This window comes from Saccopteryx leptura, chromosome 7 (genome assembly GCF_036850995.1).
Source record: "Saccopteryx leptura isolate mSacLep1 chromosome 7, mSacLep1_pri_phased_curated, whole genome shotgun sequence".
NCBI classification, from domain to species: Eukaryota; Metazoa; Chordata; class Mammalia; order Chiroptera; family Emballonuridae; genus Saccopteryx; species Saccopteryx leptura.
Genome location: NC_089509.1, coordinates 17,420,398 through 17,440,196, shown reverse-complemented (window position 1 = coordinate 17,440,196; position 19,799 = coordinate 17,420,398). Strand labels below are relative to the sequence as shown.

At 44.1% G+C, this 19,799-nt stretch overlaps 1 protein-coding gene across 8 annotated transcripts in view; it reads right to left on the bottom strand.

Moving 5' to 3' along the window:
• The window catches only part of MGAT5 (alpha-1,6-mannosylglycoprotein 6-beta-N-acetylglucosaminyltransferase), a 374,609-nt gene that overhangs the window by 119,663 nt on the left and 235,147 nt on the right, over positions 1–19,799 (bottom strand). For all 8 annotated transcript variants that reach the window (XM_066346312.1, XM_066346320.1, XM_066346314.1 and 5 more), the window contains exons 9-10: positions 17,075–17,209; positions 10,050–10,183 (exon numbers count right to left, since the gene is read on the bottom strand). In XM_066346312.1, coding sequence (XP_066202409.1) covers positions 10,050–10,183; positions 17,075–17,209 — 269 coding nt within the window. The remainder of the gene's footprint in view (positions 1–10,049; positions 10,184–17,074; positions 17,210–19,799) is intronic.

Below are 19,799 nucleotides of genomic sequence, written 5' to 3'. Positions count from 1 at the left end.
ACTCACTGGTCTGCTCGGACTGAAGAAGAAGGCTGGTTCCATTATGCACTGGTCTGCTCGGACTGAAGAAGAAGGCTGGTTCCATTACTCACTGGTCTGCTCGGACTGAAGAAGAAGGCTGGTTCCATTACTCACTGGTCTGCTCGGACTGAAGAAGAAGGCTGGTTCCATTACTCACTGGTCTACTCGGACTGAAGAAGAAGGCTGGTTCCATTACTCACTGGTCTGCACAGAAGTGCAGAGTCCTTCAAACCCAAGGTAAAAGCCAAAAAGGCATTTTAAAATCACAAACAGCTCTTTTGCTTGTTAAGGCCTAAAAAAATTGTACATGGAAGCAACTGACCCTTAGCTGGAGCCAGCAGCTTTGTCATATGTGTGAAAGGGAAGGCTTGTTTCTAAAATATGTTTTTTTCAAGAAAAATTTTGGTCTACAAGCCACTGTTCTGATCTGATCACACATATAAACATGGCTAGAAGCTTCAATTCCTTGGAGAAATTCAAAGAGTTCGCGTATCAATGACAACAACCAGGATGATCTGAGCAACCCTTGAAACCCAACCACATGAGTCAACTCTGTGGGAAGACAAAGGAAGCACGAGGCCACTGGCCTCACCAAGCTTCTGTGATCCTAAATTTGCACACTTCTTATCCTTCCCTACCTTGTTGCATGAACTAAAAGCAGACTGAGGCATTCTCATTCAACTTAATCTAATTACATTAATAAATATTTGCTGAATGCCTACCATAGCCCAGGCATTCTTCACTGTGTTGGAGTTTTAGCAATGAAGAAAACAGACAAAATCCCTATGAACACGTGCCTCAGATTCCAGGGGAAAGCAGTACACAGAAGCAAGTGAAGCATAAACGCTGGCTCGTAATTCAGTTACAGAGGAAAATAAAGCACTTAAAATGGGGAGGGAGTCAGAATTAACCTCCCTGAAGTAACATTTGAGGTAAAGACCTACAGAAGGAGATATGGAAGTCTAAGGAACAACTCAGAAGGTTCTGGAAGATGGAACAACAAAGGCCATAGGGTCCTAGGACAGGAGCGTGCCTGGCCTGTCCAAAAAACAGCAAGGAGATTAAAGAGCAGTGAACAAAATGACATGTAGTAAGAGATGACGCCAGACAGGCTGTGGGGTTGGTGCGGCCACTGCGATGACACTTTCCCTGCATCAAGGCACCATGGCGTGATGAGCACAGTAATCAACAGATGTGTATCACCAATGATGTTACCACTCCGGACACTGAGGACCCAGCAGTGATTGTGATCGAGGGGCTCACCAAGAGGGCTTTGGGCTGGAGCAGAGTGTTGAGAGAGCCACAGGGCAGGAGAACCTGGTGCTAGGAGGGAAGACTTTCCTGGGGATGTGACACCCCCCTGAAGGATCAGCAGGGTGATGGGGAGTGAAGGGAAGGTGCTTCCAGACAAGGGAACAGCACATGAAAAGTCTGCATGTCCGGGAACTTGGCACCTAAAACCCAAGGGGAGGTAAGAGACAACACCAGAGAGGCCAGCGGAGGCTAGATGGGCAGGAATCATGGTAATGAGTTCAGATTTAGCACCAGTTGTCCTCCTGAAAGGCTCCCACGGTGTGTTTATTTACAAAAAGAGAGGATGAGGCAACTGACACCTTTTAATCTTTCAACCATGAGCAGAGGCTGTGAAGTGTTATGTTCAGATCCTGGCTTTACCACTTACGGTTCTGGGCAGATTAAACTTCTGATGTTTAACTTGAATCACAGGGACTAAACGGGATTACACATGTCAAGTGTAGACACAAAGCTGGTGGTCAGTAATAAACGACTTGGCCCCTCTCACTCCCCAAATTCTAATCCCAGTTTGATGAACTGGCACAATAATTAGTTCTCCACCTATAGCCTTTTAACAGGAAGGTCATAAACCTCTTTTCCAACACCTTACCTCAATTCTCAAAGGAGAGAGAACCCCTGGAGTATGATCTGTCCACTAAAAAGGCATAATCTGGAAAACTGGGTAGGTTTGTTCTGCAAACCCATGGAGGTCATGGAGTGAGGCATTCATTCCCTGACCTGTGTTCCTTTTCATTAATTCTGCCCGGGGAATGGGTTTTTGTCAGCTGTCTTTATTTCTTCCCTCTTCCTCTACGAAACCTTCTGCTCACCCTACAACATCTCATCACTGTGAATGGGATGACCAGCCATCCTGGCTTGCATGGGTCAGGGAGTGTTCCCATAACACAGGCCATTCAACTGGGTCACCCTACTATGAAGAAACACTTTGAAACACAGCCCCAAAAGTGAGTGACAGAACAAGCAGGATGTATGGAGGTCTGCTCCGCCCCATTCAACTAGGTCTGGAATTTCTGAAATGGAGGCATGAGAAAGCGTTATCTTGGCCTAGGGCCCTGGTCGGCAAACTGCAGTTCGCGAGCCACATGCGGCTCTTTGGCCCCTTGAGTGTGGCTCTTCCACAAAATACCATGTGTGGCCCTGGCCGGTTGGCTCAGTGGTAGAGCATCGGCCTGGCGTGTAGGAGTCCCGGGTTCGATTCCCAGCCAGGGCACACAGGAGAAGCACCCATCTGCTTCTCCACCCTTCCCCCTCTCCTTCCTCTCTGTCTCTCTCTTCCCCTCCCGTAACCAAGGCTCTACTGGAGCAAAGTTGGCCCGGGCGCTGAGGATGGCTCCATGGCCTCTGCCTCAGGCGCTAGAATGGCTCTGGTTGCAGCAGAGCAACGCCTCAGATGGGCAGAGCATCGCCCCCTGGTGGGCGTGCTGGGTGGATCCCAGTCGGGTGCATGCAGGAGTCTGTCTGACTGCCTTCCCGTTTCCAACTTAAAAAAAAAAAAAACCATGTGTGGGCGCTACCTCGATAAGGAATGTACCTACCTATATAGTTTTAAAAATTTGGCTCTCAAAAGAAATTTCAATCATTGTACTGTTGATATTTGGCTCTGTTGACTGATGAATTTGCTGACCACTGGTAGGGCCTCTTGCCCCATAAGGAAGTAACCTGGAGAGCAGGCACTTCAGATTCCTACAGCCCACAGCACACGGTCCACGGTCAGTAGACATACAACAAACAACTGGATAAAATCAACAGCCCTCAAACATTCCAATCTAAGTCTTCAATTCACTCGCACAATAAACAAGCAAATGAACTGAGGCTTAGTCGCTTCATCAGCCCTATTAAGGAACAACCTTAGGGAAATTTGGGGAAAGGGGAGGGGGTTAAAGAAAAAATAAGATCGGATGATGATGAAATGGAAAGACTCTACATTAATACGTCCCAGATCTCCAGTCTGTTCTTCACTCAACTTCATTAAATCTCCGTCTTTCCTGCCCCAAATTCCCACACAAATCAGGAAACACGGAATACTCCCCAGCCTCGACTATAACTACATTGTGAGCACCCAAAAGGCAAAATCTTTGGTATCTTCCTATTGTGAATGACAGCAGAAATGATGCAAGTACTTGGAAAATTAAGTTAATTAAATAAAAATAAACATATACAACCAAACTTTGTTAAAAATAAGGACATGTTCAGTGATAATGATAAGAACAGTGAGGTTGTTAGGCTGACAGACTACTAAACATTATTCAAAGTTTTCAACTGTAGCCTGATCTGTGGTGGCGCAGTGGATAAAGCATCGACATGGAATGCTGAGGTCGCCGGTTTGAGACCCTGGGCTTGCCTGGTCCAGGCACATACAAGAAGCAACTACGACAAAGTGATGCTTCCCAGTCCTCTCCCCTTCTCTCTCTCTTTTTGTCTCTCTCTACAATAAATAAATAAAATCTTTAAAAAAGTTTCCAACTGTAGGATGGGAACATCAGTCTGAAAGGAAATTTGCCTGGAACCGGGAATAAGGAATCTGATCATCCCTGCCACTGCCTCTTTCAGCCAGTCTCCAGGAGGAGAGAGAACTCCCGTAGTAAAGAGTCCCACTGCTGCTGATGTTTTACATAAGCCCGAAGAAGTTGTGAAGAAGGGTGTCATGCAGACAGACAATTAGAACTACCCAGATATGGGATAACTCAGGCTACAAGTCATCACCTTAGGGTTTTATTTTTCTCTTGTAAATTGTACAGGCAACTGCCTTATTTATGGGCAGGTTGCTTTCATTCTGAAGTGTGACATCTTGTTTGAAACTCAAAAAAATAAGGGATTGCCCTTAAGAGTTAAGAAAAGGCAGCCTGTACTGCAGAAGGTAGGACACTGGCTGAAATAATGCCTCCATAGAGGGTCAAGTCAAGTCCCTAGCAAGCTCATAAAAAGCAACAATTCTCAACAAGAAATAACAAAAGTATCTCCAAATAAATACAAACTAGGAGCTAGCCACTTGATGAGCAGATTTGGGGACAATGGTTTTAAAAAGTTATGATATATAAGTGGAAAAAGGAGACATAAAATTTTAGTGTGTGTGTTAAACCTACATAGAAATGTATGTGTGTAAAAGACAATGCTTACATTAGGATATAGGAGTCATTTTTGGTAGGAAGGGCTTTCCCTGTTTTTATAATAGGATCATATATATATATGTATAGATTTCATGGGAAAATGAAGGAAGTTCTTTATTTAAATAGAGTCTTAAAAAAATCAAATTTTGCTATCAGGGTGATCTGAAGGAGGCAGGAGTGCTGAGGAATCTGGTGACACCTTCCGAGCCCAGCAGGCCTCTGGTGAGGCTGGGACAGGACCAGGGAGGGGCGTGGGGGCAGGGGGGCAGGGGTCCGAGAGACCAGGGTCTCGAATGCTCCGCTGTGAACTTTGGACCCGACTGCGGTCTTCGAGGAGAAATCACTTGATCCAAGCTGAGCTTTCAAAAGTGGGCTCTGGTGGCAGATAGAGGCCTTGGTGCCCAACTCAGGGGCCATGCTCTAGGGTGGACAAGCAGAAACAAGGGGCCGCCTCAAGGGAGGAACAACCAGACTGCTCAGCCTCTTGGAAAAGGATACTCAGCAGATCAGAGTGTTGTATGACCACGTGGTGGGGCCCCGCAGAAGCTGCTTGGGAAGGTACCAGAAACAGTCTACGTGACACACGAAGCTGCCCAACGACAGATGGGCTCCTCGGAGAGACGGTTCCGGTGCAAGTCTGAGATCTGGGGCAAAGCGGTAAACAAAACCGACCTTTTCAACTGGTGGAAACTCCACCAGCTTAGGGAGGAAATGAGTTACAGGAGAAACAAAAACAGCCTTACCACGAGGAGTGTACTCTGAATATTTGAGAACAAATGTGTTCTGGTCAGGAGTATCTCATTTCACTGCGCCTAAAGATGCTTCACTATGGGTGCACTTTTTTTCTTCACCCTCCTGCTGAGCCCTCTCTGAGCCCCTTCCCCATTCCCTCTGCACCCTACACAAGCCAGAACTCTGCTGAATCTCACGGTACAGCTGCACCTGCAGACAACGTGAGCCTACTCTCTGTTTCATGGTCTCCAAACTTTTCATTGCGCACCCATCCGAGGAAAACCATTGAAGTACAACCACAATACATGTGCATATTTATACATGAATTATATAATTGCTATCAGCCCATGTATTAAGCACAAGTAAATCTGCACTTCCGACCACCAGAAGAGCCGCACTCCCTCCAAAGGGTGAGGGAATGAAAGATTTTATGAGAAAGACAGGGCTGGACTGGACCCCACCCCTTTGTCACGTGGGAAAACAGGGCCCCTCTCTCAAAGGTGCACCCAAGTTATCTGAGGGCAGGCTCTGGGAAGCGGGGTGCAGGACTCATTGGTTTCTGCTGCAAATTCTCCAACTGACACACCTCAACGTGATGCGAGGCCACATGCTGCTTCGCCTCCCTACTTCCTCCATCGAGACAGCCTCATCCAGGAGAACGTCTCCCACCACCTGGCGACTTGGTGGGATCAGCAGCCAGTGAGGCTTTCATCGCCTTGCTCCGCTGTCTCATCAGGAGTCATACAATGCTGATTTTCGAATTCTTGGATCCTCTTGCATTTATTAGCTGTGATTTCTCCATGATTAACAACTTTCTCTCATCAGCTATTTGATTGTCTTCAAACACAATTTGTCTTAGAAAATCAGGATCAAAGCTGATTCTCTTTATTTTTCAGAGTAATGCAGAGGTGTCTTAGCAGCTTGCAAAGGTGACCGATTGATTTTCTGGGTTTCTCTTGTTTGAAGTGTCATGGGTTCTGGACTCGTGATTATTTGTCATTGGTCTGATTTCAATCCACTGCAGTCATCACTCATTTTGATACACTAGCTGCTCCATCTCTGGCTCTTGTGTTCTCTGTCTGCACCCTGCTGGTCCGCCTCAGCTCCCTTGTTTTCTGGCATGACAAGACGTGCTACCTGCTCATTTCCCGCCCTAGGCCTGGAAGCAGCCACTTACCGAAGCAGGAGGTTCCTATTAGTGGGAAAGGGATTTATGGAATCCCAGTCTGAATGCTAAGAATACTCCTTGCTCCTGAGTCTAAATCTTTACTTTTGATCCTTTTCAAAGTAGAGCTGGGAAACATTATCTTTTTAACGAGAAGAAAGTAAGTTCATGTTGATATTTCCTACTCAAGTTGGATATTATACAGTCTTTAACTCTTTAAGTACTCCCACTTTCTCATATAATGAAAATTTTGGTTCCTACATTATACCTGCAATACTTTCAAATACAATATAAATGTTTCCCACTATAAATGTATGGTCCAAAGACTGTTTTAAAGTCACCTCTTAAATGATTATTTTCTCTGTATGAGAGATCAACCCCAACCTGATGCATCACTAGGTTTGTTAGTTTCATTTTCTTCTCAATCTGTTTCAGTTATGAGTGAATACTTTTCTCTTTTTGATTTTTAAGTTATATAAAACATTTAGTGGTTCCAAAGTCAAAATAAGGTACATTAAGAGACACCCACTTTCTATCCCTGACCCTGCACACACCTCCTCCAGTGATAATCATTTTTATTAGCTTATTTATTCTTATGTGATTATCTTTTATTTTTTTATTTTTCTGAAGTGAGAAGCGGGGAGGCAGAGAGACAGACTCCTGCATGCACTCAACCAGGATCCACCCAGCAATCCCACCAGGGGGCGATGCTCTGCCCATCTGGGCCACTACTCCATTGCAACCTGAGCCATTCTAGCGCCTGAGGCAGAAGGCAAGGAGCCATCCTCAGCGCCTGGGTCAACTTTGCTCCAGGGGAGCCTTGGCTGCAGGAGGGGAAGAGAGAGACAGAGAGGAAGGAGAGGGAGGGGTGGAGAAGCAGATGGGCGCTTTTCCTGTGTGCCCTGGCTGGGAATTGAACCCAGGACTTCCACACGCCGGGTTGATGCTCTACCACTGAGCGAGCCAGCCAGCCAGCCGGGGCCGCAATTTCTTTTGAAAATACAAGCATATTCATACACACTAATGTATTCACGCCCTCCTCTACACACTGCCCTGCGCTCTGCTTTTCTTCACTTACTATAGGCTAAATGTCTCCATCCAGAGTGGTGGAGAATTCATCAGCGCTTTTTCCAGTTACACAATACTTTGTTCTATCGATGGACCCATTATCCACTCTGACCCCTATTAGGAACATTTAATTATTTCTAGTTTTTGTCTATTACAAATAGTGCCACAATAAATGGCCTTTGCAAATGTCTTTTTAAATTTTTGCTCATGTGCAGTTGGGATAGATTAACAGATATGATCTGTTCGGTCCAAGGAAAGAGGCATCAGTAGTTCTGCAAGAGAGCGCAAGCCCCCGGTGGTGCCATGCTCCATTCTCACCACGAGGGCGGGGGAAGACTGCTGTCCCCGCGCCTTGCCCAGCAGCGCTCGGATGCTGGCCAATCTGCCATGTGGGACGAGGTATCCTGGTACAGTTTGAAAACACATTTCTCTTTATTGTGAGTGAGGTTAACATGTGTTCATATGTTTGAGGTAATACATTTTATTTTACTCTAAACAATACCTTTTGCCCATTTTCATATTGGATTATAAAAATTTTTATTCATTTTTTTAGAAGTTCTTTATATATTAGTGATACTAACCCTATGCTAGAGAATCTGCATATGGTGTTAATGCTGCTCTTTTTGCCATACAGGTTTTTTAAAGGGCTGTCAAATGTGTCACTTTCCCCCTGGACTCCTGTTGAATACTGTTAGTTAGGAAACTTACACTCCCCAGGTTAAGCGGAGTTCATCTGTTTTCATCTCTAGTTATACCGTAAGCAGTGCATGTCCTTCAGTTCAGTTATCCAACGCTGTGGAAGTCCTCCATTCATGTACAACAAAACAGGTATTTGAGGACTCTGAATTCTAATTCTAAAAGAGAACTTCATAATACTTTCTGATGAAGCATCTAATTTCCACTACCTGGATATGGAAACATACCACCTCGTGGCGGGCAAACACATATCAATTCTGGCCATTTCTAACACTTTTAGTTAGACATCACTAACACTTTTCATTTGACGTAACACCCAGGTTACTTCTTGGGTTATTTTGTACTACCTTGTCTCAACCCCTCAAAGTTACACATGAAGATCAGCCATCTGTCACCTAACAGGTCATATGTTAGTGTGTCCCCAGGGACAGATGATATAGCTCCAGGAACAATAACAATCATGTTTACCATGCATAAAACAGACTCTCACAAATCTCTCTGAGCTAAAAAGAACATTTTAAACATGAGCTGATTTTCTGAATTAACCCTTCTTAGTTCTCTCTTTTCATACCTAATACCAGGGATTAGTCCCATGTGTCTGCTGTTGCATTTGATGAACCTGAGAAAAGAGCCCCCTCAGGTGGCTGCAGGCAGGGCAGGGGTCTCATGGGCTGTAACCACACAGAGGAAACAGAGTCACATCTCAGATATTCATTCTAGGATGGGAGCCTCTGGATTAAAATTATCTGATCATTTTAGGAAATAGGAATTCTCCACTCTGAGCATCCAAATGAACCATTTCATTTATAGAAGTGAACTTTACCTCATCTCCTAGATCAGGGGTCGGGAACCTTTTTGGCTGAGAGAGCCATAAACGCCACATATTTTAAAATGTAATTCCATGAGAGCCATACAATGACCCATGTACATTACACATTATCCAATAAAAATTTGGTGTTGTCCCAGAGGATAGTTGTGATTGGCTCCAGCCACCCGCAACCATGAACATGAGCAGTAGGATATAATACATGAGAATGTTTTATATTTTTAATGTTATTTTTTTTTAAAGATTTGTCTGTGAGCCAGATGCAGCCATCAAAAGAGCCACATCTGGCTCGCGAGCCATAGGTTCCCAATCCCTGTCCTAGATCCACTGACTTAGACAACAAATTTTCTTTTGGTACAAGCACTGTCCAATCTGGCTTCACAGTATTCAGTTAATCATAAATGAAATGGGGCTAGAGGCAGGTAAACTGATAATAGCAGTAAGAAATGGTGAAAGTGGGGGGAAAATTACACTACAGAAACAGAAAACTGCGAAGAGCCTACAGCTATGGCCAGTTAGCTCATAATATTTTCATGTGCCCGCAATATCACCTCCTAAAATAATCACTGCTCTCAGCAAGAATGACACTATGTGAACAGGAGAAGGCGAGACTTCCTTCTGGGTCCCGTGTTTAAGAAGTCGGTGAAGTATGCAACAGTGTTTTTAAAAGTCCCGTTTAAAAAAGGCTAACTCTTTTCTTTACAAAATTTGATCTTTAAATAATTAAGGTTTAATTATTTGAAAAACGTGTGGACACAGTAGCCCTCACTCCTCATCGTTAGTCAAGTAGACCCTAAACAGCATCTGTGTGGCATGAGTCAGGGCCAGTGCCTGCCTAGCCAAAGTCGATCCATCGCCCTTTTCCAACGGTTTCTCATGATACTTCCTATGGAAATATTTTTCTCCAGAACATTTCTCAGGCTTTCCACAAAATACTCGTGGCTTTTTCATTTTAATTAAGAAAAAAATACAGTTATTCCCAAGACCAAGGTTCAACAGCACATATTTCTACAGCTCAGGGCCATGAGAATCGTAACACAAAATACATGGCCGTCTAATTCCTTTTCCCATTTGTCTCTGCTGGCAGTCAGGAAAGCAGAGGTGAAGCATGAATACTCACGGAACATGGTGTAAAACTGCTGTGGGTTCAGGTTCCACTTTCCCCAGGGGGTCTTGTGGCCTTTGGACTGGGCATAGCTAGCGTGGTTAAACTCGGGCTCCGTGCCGAAGGAGTCCAGGACCCGGAGCATGCATCTGAAAGAGAAAAGTGCTGCGGGTCAAACTACAACCTTGACCCCAAAGTTCAAGAAGTAAAAGCTCTAACCCCTCTCTCAGGCACTGTCAGATATGGACAGATTCTTTTAATGAGAAATACTAACCAGACAGGAATTGAGAGGTTCTAGAATAGCTTGTACAACCAAACATCTCCATGTGTGACTTTTGAGTCTGGACCATCACGCAGCAGACACAAGCTGCTTCAGATTAGTTGACTAATCACAGACAATCACTCAAATACCAGTGAAATTAAAAGTTCCCAAAAGCTGGAACTACCAAGCACATGCTCACTGTGTACCCCAAGCCAGGGCTGGCATATAGTGGTGTCTAATGAACACTTGTTGAAGAAGCAAAGCACGGCCATTTTTAAGAGGTTGCTAAGTATGATCTGTGTCCCCCAAAATTCATATGGTGAAATCCTAATCGACAAGGGTGATGGGATTAGTAGATGCGGCTGTTGGGAGACGATCAGACCATGGGGGTAGAGCCCTCACAAATGGGATTAGTGCCCTTATAAAGGAAACTAACTCCACATTGCTCCCAAACCCCTTCCATCACGTGAGAATACAGGAAGTCCGAGACCTGGAAGACAGCCTTCAGTTGTCCACACTGGCACCCTGCCTTGTGCTTCCAGTTTCCAGAATGATGAGCAATAAATGCTTGCTGTTTATAAACCCCCAGGCTGTGATTTTATGTTCCAGCAGCCAAACAGATAAAGATGGAGGTCTTATTCTGCTGACAGCATATACCTCATCCCTGTCAACCACCACTCAACACTTTTATCCATTGACTCCAGTATGTGATTTTAGGTAAAGCTTACGATCTCGCTCAAGAGGCTGTGGTAACTGTTACGTTATCTGACAGTAAAAAACCACTGCCGCTTTCTCCCAGGGACTGAAGGAGTTGAAACTGAGGCTGTTCCACAAAGCCTTAGAACGGGGTCAGCCAAACTGGTCTACCACCCATTTCTGTATGGCCCTTGAGCTAAGAGTGATCTGTATATTTTTAGATAAACAATAAAGATAGTTTGTGACATGTGAAAATTATGTAAAATTCAATTTTCAGCATTCAAAAATGAGTTTTATTTGAGCATAACTACACCCAGTTGTTTACATATTATCTGTGGCTGCTTTCACAAAGTAATAGTGGAGTGAGAGAGGTGGAGACCACATACATGGCCAGCAAAGCCGAGAATGTTTACTATTGGGCCTTTCATTAATAGGAACAGGCCTGCCGACTGCTGCGTTGGAGTGTGCAGGGTACGATCGGTCAGAAAAAAGGAACTGACACAGAAATAGAATTATTGATTTTGGTTACATTTATTCCATGACTGATGCCCAAAACATTGATGTAAATTTAGCTACTAAATGGACAAGAAAAACAGCACTATTTCCTGTTGTTCTGTATCAATAGTAAATTCGGAAGAGCTCTTATTGGATTAATAAGCATAAAAGTAAATAAACATTAAAGCCCTCATTTTAGAATCAGAAGATGGCAATGACTTTTAAGTACCTGATTCAGTTTTTTTCTTCCTTTGCCACTCTTAAGAAGTTCACTCTTCCAACTTTTTATATTTACATTACTGTGTGATTCAGGAAGACAAAGAAACACCAGACTGGTTTTTCCCAGAAGAGCAATAGTGAACTGCCATTTTGGTGTGATGGCTTTCTCATCAAAGATTGCCATCACTCGTCTAGACAAGAAAGGAAAGAAGAAAGAGGGAAGGCCAGTGAAGGGAGGGGGGGCCATGACCACAGTGAAATACAAGCTGCATCTGGATTCCTGTGTGACTCTCAAGGAACACGCTATCATCATACTGACGATTTTCACAGGATCAACAAGAACACATTATCAGCCTGGCAACCAAGAGGTAGACAGAAATGGATGTCCACATTCCAGGAAAAAGCAAGCAAGGGATGTAAGGGTCAAGGGGGCCATGACCACAAGTGAGCAGAACAACAGGATATAGTGCTGTTTTTCTTGTCCATTTAGTAGCTAAATTTACATCAATGTTTTGGGAATCAGTAATGGAATAAATGTAACCAAAATCAATGATAGGGATGACAGGGCAGTTCTGCAGAAGTTTGCTGTGAGACGGAGGGACACACACAGCCAGGTGGGGCTGTAGAAGGGCCAATCCTGCCAGAGAAACAGAGCTGGGATTAAAGGAGCACAGCACGTGTGCAGGCACAGCAGGGACAACAGGTACCCTTGTCATAAGGATCCTTTGCCTTGAAGGCTTTGGCGGCTTCCATTTATTTGCAATTGACTCTAATAGTCTATATATATTCCTCTCGAGCTTTGGCTTGGCTTGCCATTCTATTTTTAACTTGGAGTTTCACTGGTGTTATTTTCAATTTGGATAATTAAAATAAACTCTAATGAGTAAAGATACCTGCAGTTGCCTGACTTCGGAAAGCTTGGACTTTCATACGTGCCTAGATGTTCACTATGTCATATTGGGACTTCTTCCCAACAGAAGAATGAAAGGATTCCGTGTCTGATACTTGTAATTCTACATCCTCACACATGAAGCTTTGATTTAGGAACTGCCTTATTTTGTTTTAGCTTGTCTAGTTTGTTTTATAACCAGAGGCAGGAGACTGATCTCTGCCTATGACAGAGGAGGCATAGTGTACAGGTTTCTTTCTTCAATCACCTTCCACATCTGTGTGTTTCAGAACTGCGCTGTGCTGTGTTAACATTTATGCCCTTCCTCTAATGTCTTTTGTGTGTGTGGCGCATCAGAAACAGACTGATGACTTAAAAGATATTTGCCTTGCTGCCCAAGCAGCTGGCCCTCTTCAATCAGGGATTCCTGCAGCTACGCCAAATGGAACAGTCTCTCTGCTCTAAGCCACACTGTGACGAGATGGCGCTTATAACCTCCTTGGCAGGGCCTAATTCCTACTTTGGAGCTTGATGTAAAACATGGTATATATTAGACTGTTTGCATCTCACTGTCTCGTGTGTTCTCAGTGCTCAGCACATGTCTCTTATGACGCAAAACAGGTATGAGTTTTGCAGTACCTAACAATATACTAGTCGCATATAAGTATTTAATAATAGGTATTTAATTGAGTTTCCTGGGTCCCTACATGAATTGGACAGAATTTTACAAAGATCAACATTTCCTAAAATCAGTACAACTCAAGGGTTTGCCCCTAAATGAAAAATCAGAAGATAACTTTACATGTAATGGAATTTTTATTTTATTTTATTTTATTATTTTTTTATTTTTCTGAAGCTGGAAACGGGGAGAGACAGTCAGACAGACTCCCGCATGCGCCTGACCGGGATCTACCCAGCACGCCCACCAGGGCTATGCTCTGCCCACCAGGGGGCGACGCTCTGCCCACCAGGGGGGGTCGCTCTGCCGCGACCAGAGCCACTCTAGCGCTTGGGGCAGAGGCCAAGGAGCCATCCCCAGTGCCCGGGCCATCTTTGCTCCAATGGAGCCTCGGCTGCGGGAGGGGAAGAGAGAGACAGAGAGGAAGGAGAGGGGGAGGGGTGGAGAAGCAGATGGGCACTTCTCCTGTGTGCTCTGGCCGGGAATCAAACCCGGGACTTCTGCACGCCAGGCCGACGCTCTACCACTGAGCCAACCGGCCAGGACCCATGTAATGGAATTTATACCATGTACCACTGACCAAGACAAATGCACACAGCCCGGTAATTTCTGATCTTCCAAAAGGAAAGAAATGGGCAAGAACAGTTTTTAGAAGACCTGCTTGCCCTCTGATGCAACCTCAGCTTCATGACAACAGAGTCCGCAGGGCTAAGACTCTAAAAGGCCTCCTGCCAGCCAATATCACTAACGTGGATGATTTATTAAAAGAAGGGGGGATAAACATTATACTCTGATATACAATCCCCTGAGGTGGCATCTTTTCATCCAACAAGAATCAAATACAAACCAACAGTGACCATTTTAATAATGAAATCGTCCTTTTCAATTGACCTAAATACAACCAGGGAGAATATTTTCCCATCCAAACAGCCCTTCCTGGTGGTGAGAATATGTGAGTTCAGGGGGCCCGCATGCCCCATGCCTGCTGCACATTATCAGATGCCTGCCATTTGCAAAATGCCAGAGGACAACAGCACTGCCTGTCTTTATTTTTAATGCTACAGATTAAAAGAAAAAAAAATAGGTTTGTTTACTTACACGGCTCATTAAACAAGAAGAGAAATGGTTATTTCCATTTAAGTGACAACAAATGTGATGGCTTAGGGTTCATGATTTCAAGAAAACAGCAAACCCCAAACCAGGAAAATCCTGATGCAGAAAGTAGAGTGCTACCCAGACTCAAACCAAATTTTTATTTTGCTATTTTATGAGACGATACCCAAAAGCAAGGAAAAGCACAGGTTTCTTCTCAATCAATTCCTTTTCTCTGCTCACAAGCACTTTACTGCTCAGTGAGAAAATCATTGCTAATGCAAGAAATTCTGCCCTGGCCAGCTGGCTCAGTGGATAGAGCGTTGGACCAGAGTGTAAATGTCTGGGTTCAATCCCCAGTCAGGGCACACAGGAGAAGCAACCATCTGCTTCTCTCCCCCTCCCCTCTCACAGCCAGTGGCTCGATTGGTTTGAGTGTTGGCCCGGGGGGGGGGGGGGACTGAGTATATAGCTCAGTTGGTCCAAGTGTCAGTCTCAGGCTCTGAGGATAGCTTGGTTAATTTGAGCATCAGCCCCAGATGGGGGGGGGGAGGGGTGGATCCCAGTTGGGGTGCATGTGGGAACTGTCTATCTTTCCTCCTCTCACTTAAAAAAAAAAAAAAGAAAAAGAAATTCTACGACAGCAGTGTTTTTTTCCTTGTGTTTTTGAGAATAATCTTGATACTTCAAATTTTCATTTCTTTCCATTCCAAAGGACTTCCTACCTGACATAACCTTGGAGAGGAAAGCTAATAATATTAAATTATAAATTAACCTGAAATGAAGAAACCTAGTTCAGGCCTTTAATAATTTCATTTATTGGTTAAAAGAGCACATGAAAAGAAAAATCTCTTTACTGAAAATCAATAGAAAAGGAACACATGGAGGGGTTTTCAAGTCATTTTAATTTAAAGATTTTCAGTGTTCTCTTTAGAGAATGACTTACTAACATGGATAAAGGTGGCACTAACTTCACAATCTATACCCAAATTCATGCACTACTGACATTGTTAAAGATGTTTATTTAAATTTATTCACCATTTTAAAATTTGTTGGGAAATTTTATAAATGATAAATAAAACCCAGTATCTCTGTAATCAATGGAAGACAACAAAAAAAGCACATTATTGTTCTTTAATAAGTATTAGACTCAAACTAGATACTTTTCCCTATTGAAGGCTGAGAGGTAGATACTCTCACTGTTAAAAATGCATGCTAGTGGGGCCCTGGCCGGTTGGCTCAGTGGTAGAGCGTCGGCCTGGCGTGCAGAAGTCCCGGGTTCGATTCCCGGCCAGGGCACACAGGAGAAGCACCCATCTGCTTCTCCACCCCTCCCCCTCTCCTTCCTCTCTGTCTCTCTCTTCCCCTCCCGAAGCAGAGGCTCCATTGGAGCAAAGATGGCCCCGGACGCTGGGGATGGCTCTGTGGCCTCTGCCTCAGACGCTAGAATGGGTCTGGTCGCAATAGAGCGATGCCCCGGAGGGGCAGAGCATCGCCCCCTGGTGGGCAGAGCGTCGCCCCCTGGTGGGCGTGCCGGGTGGATCCCGGTAGGGCGCATGCGGGAGTCTGTCTGACTGTCTCTCCCCGTTTCCAGCTTCAGAAAAATTAAAAAAAAAAATGCATGCTAGTGTTCAAAGTAGTGGTGGAGTCGTAGCATCAAACTAAGCCTTTTTCAGAAAGATTGAAAAAAACCTGAAAAATTAATAAACTTCATTATATAATTCAATGTTATTTAAAATGTATCATGTGGCCCTGGCCGGTTGACTCAGTGGTACAGTGTCAGCCCAGTATGTGGATGTCCTGGGTTTGATTCCCAGTCAGGCACACAAAAGAAGCGACCACCAGCTTCTCCACCCCTCCCCTTCCTCTCTCTCTCCTTTTCTTGCAGCCATGGCTCGACTGATTCAAGTGCATTAGCCCTGGGAATCGAGGATGGCTCCATTGAGCTTCTGTTTCAGGTGCTAAAAATAGCTCGGCTACAAGCATGGCCCCAGATGGGCAGAGCATCAGCCCCAGATGGGGTTGCTGGGTGGACCCAGTTGGGGCACATGCAGGAGTCTGTCTCTCTATCTACTCTCCTTTCATTTATAAAGAAGAAAAAAAATCCACCATGTAAACTTGTTTCAAATACTGAATTCTGGTCCCACAGGCACATCCAGGAAAAAACTGAGCTGTTCTACTAAACAATAAAGACTGAGCACTGAGGACCACATGCGCTCAAGTCACACTAAGTATGAAGCTGATCTCAAAAAGTGTGAGAGCCCAGCATTCAGACTAGCCACTCCCCCAGCTTTTTCTTCCAAGAATGACAAGAAAACTGACGGGAAAAGACGGAGAGAAACGAATTAATATCTCAAACCTAAGAAACACAAGAAATGACACTGTCCATATTTTATCTAAATCGTTATTTGATTAAACAGATGAGACTATTGTAGGCAAACTGAGAGAAGAATGCTAAGTACTAGGGAAAGTAAAACAAGAGGTGGGTCACTCGACTTCTATTCTCAAAAGAAATCAATGAAAATAATGAATAGCCCTTGAAAGTAAGAAGTCACTGTGAAGAACCTGAATTTCAATTAGGAATAGCAAACATACTCCACATAGTTCAGAAGATATTTGATAGCTTTTTTTTTAACCTACAACCGTTCAAACCTTGTTTTAAAAAAATAAAAAGCACTACAAACTTAAGAACAGCATGCGGCACTTACTGGTAATGGACCCAGGATGGGCCGAGAGTTTTCTTGAATTGAGCAAGTCCTACGATGTCAATATAAATGAGCTCAACAATTCTGTCTCCTGCAGTTGGGCAACCAGATCGGTTTCCTACAACCTTCTTCATTATTCTAGAGAAAGGGCAGAAGAGAGGGGGAAAATTTTATTTCAAGGTACGTACATAGCAAGTTTAATAGGCAAATGAACACCCAAGAATCCTTAGCAGGGAAAAGGCATGGCCCTTCCAATCTACTGCTTAGCCAATCTCTGCTCACCCATCAAGGCCCATTCAGAACCCTAATTTTGACTCTTGCAAAAGCGAATGGTGGTATACAAAGAGAACCTTTGAAAGCCAGGAAGTTATGGGTCTGAAATTGTCTCACATCTAGCAGCTATTAAAGTCTTAGACAAGTTACTCAACTTCAGAATCTTTACTCATTCTGAAACAAACAAACAAAAAAACCACCACAAAGCCAGACTGGAGAGCATCTTCTCAGGAGTTCTCTGGGTGGTTAAATAGGGCATCAACAGAAGTGCCTGATGTCTGCTACTCAGTGACTACTACTTTAATATCTTATTAAACTCCAGCCTTACTGACCTCCTTTTCTGACCTCTACTGTTTCTAGCCTTTAGAGCAGAAACTTCTTCCTATACTGTCTTGTGCTGTTTCCTCATTTTTTGTCTTATGTCCAACTGTTTCTTCTGCCTAGACTGCATTATGGGCTGGGACTATGGCTTAGACTTTTCCACTACCCTTTCTCCACCCATCCATACAAACCCACACTTGTCCTCGGAGAGCCAAAGTACTTGACTGCACACCAACTTCACATGTGGCAGAAAACTACTAAAGGTCCTGCCATTCACCCAAAAGTGGGTCACCATTGAAGGCTTTTATCCCTGCTCATGCCCCACAGTAATCCTTCACCAAGTTATGGATGGACATTCTACTTCAGCTCTATTGCTCCTGCTTGCCAATGCCTCGGGCACCCTGTTCTTCAGCTCTGTTCCCTATAAGCAATTTCTTCTTAAGAATTTGAGGTGGTTTTTGTTTTTGTTTTTGTTTTGTTTTGTTTTGTAAAGGGCCAGACAGTAAATACTTTCACCTTTGAAAGGCCACATATTCTCTGTGGCAACCACTCAACTCTGCCCTTGTAGAATGAAGGGAGTCAGACAATACATAAACGGCGGGTGCAATTCCCATGAAACTTCAGTAATGAAAACAGGCAGGACTAGACTTGGCCTGCTGAGCCAGTTTCCCAACTCCTGGTCTCCATTCTGTATCCAGTGGTTTCCAAACTTGTCTGCACTGTGGAATAAACTAAAGGCATCAGAAGATACTTATGCCTATGTCCTATCCCAAAGGTTGCAACTCAATTAGTTTGAGATATGGTCTGGGCTTTGGGAGTCTAAAAAGATCCCTGGGAGATTCTAAGGCACAGGCCTGTTTGGGAACCACTGCGCTATGTTGCTTACACAATTATCTTCTTAAATAAAACACATCTGTCTCTACGACCAGTGCTTACAGACTTCTACAGAGTTACCCTTGACCATGAAACTAAGCCCTCATTTGCCCTTCCTGACCTCCCTAGAAAGCACCCGTCCCAAGCAGCTCCAACAGTATTTCATTTTTTTTACCCACCCACTCCTTTCTTCACTCATTTAATCTCTCATTTATTCAGTAAGTACTTATGAGCGCCCACTGGGTGCCCGGACCTTTTCTAGGTGCTAAATAACAGTGGAGAACAAGATTCACACAGCTTTTTCACTTCCTGTGTTTATATTCTAGCATTCACATCTCAATTAGTGCTAATCACATTGTAATTAGTGTAATTATTACATAATGTATTAGTTATAATTATCAAAAGATTGTCTTCTCCTTGAACATATGCTGGCCATCTCCGTATATCCCCCACCAAGAACCAGCTGACAGAAGGACTGAAGGCATGCGCTAACTGCTTGAACGAATCCACTGCACAGGGTGTGTACTGAGTGTGTTTTACAGCGAGCAGGAGGGAGGCCAGAGGAGGTAGCGTGCTAAAGGGACAGAGTAGTGATCTAAGGGTTCAGAAGACGTTGGGTTTATCTAGATCTGAGAGGGGCAATGTAGTAAGTACAGAGGTCAAGAGTACAGGCTTTGGGGTCAGCTAGACATAGGGCTCAGGGCCTGGCCTCCCACATATTCTCCATGTGACCTTAAACAATTCCTTTGGGTTTGAGCCTCAGTTTCCTCATCTTTATGTTGAAAACAACAGCACCTACTTCCAGGTTTGAGCTAAGGACTAAGTAAGATGAAAACAAATAAATTGCTTAGTACCTGTGCTCAACAAATGTGAGCTGTTAATAGTCCTCATGGTTGTCATAATTATTGAAACTGCTGCTGTCACTAGAGCCCTTATCAGTTTCAGCATATGGAAAACATTTAACAAATAGCAGCTGATATTATCTTACTGATACTGCTTTCATCTCAACACTGCCACTGATCAGGTGTGGACCTTGGACCCAATACACGTGACCTCTCTGACAGTATCTTGAATAGTAAAGTAGGAGCAAGGTGGGGGAACATTCATTGAATGTAGAACGTTCATTCAAGGTGTTTCTTCTGGAACATTTGACATATTGCAACACGATGGACTTGGCTGGTAGGTGGGAAAATCTCCGTGGGCAGTTAAAGTTAACGGGTGCTAAGCATTTCTGCCTAGCCAGCTGTGTCAATCTAAAAGA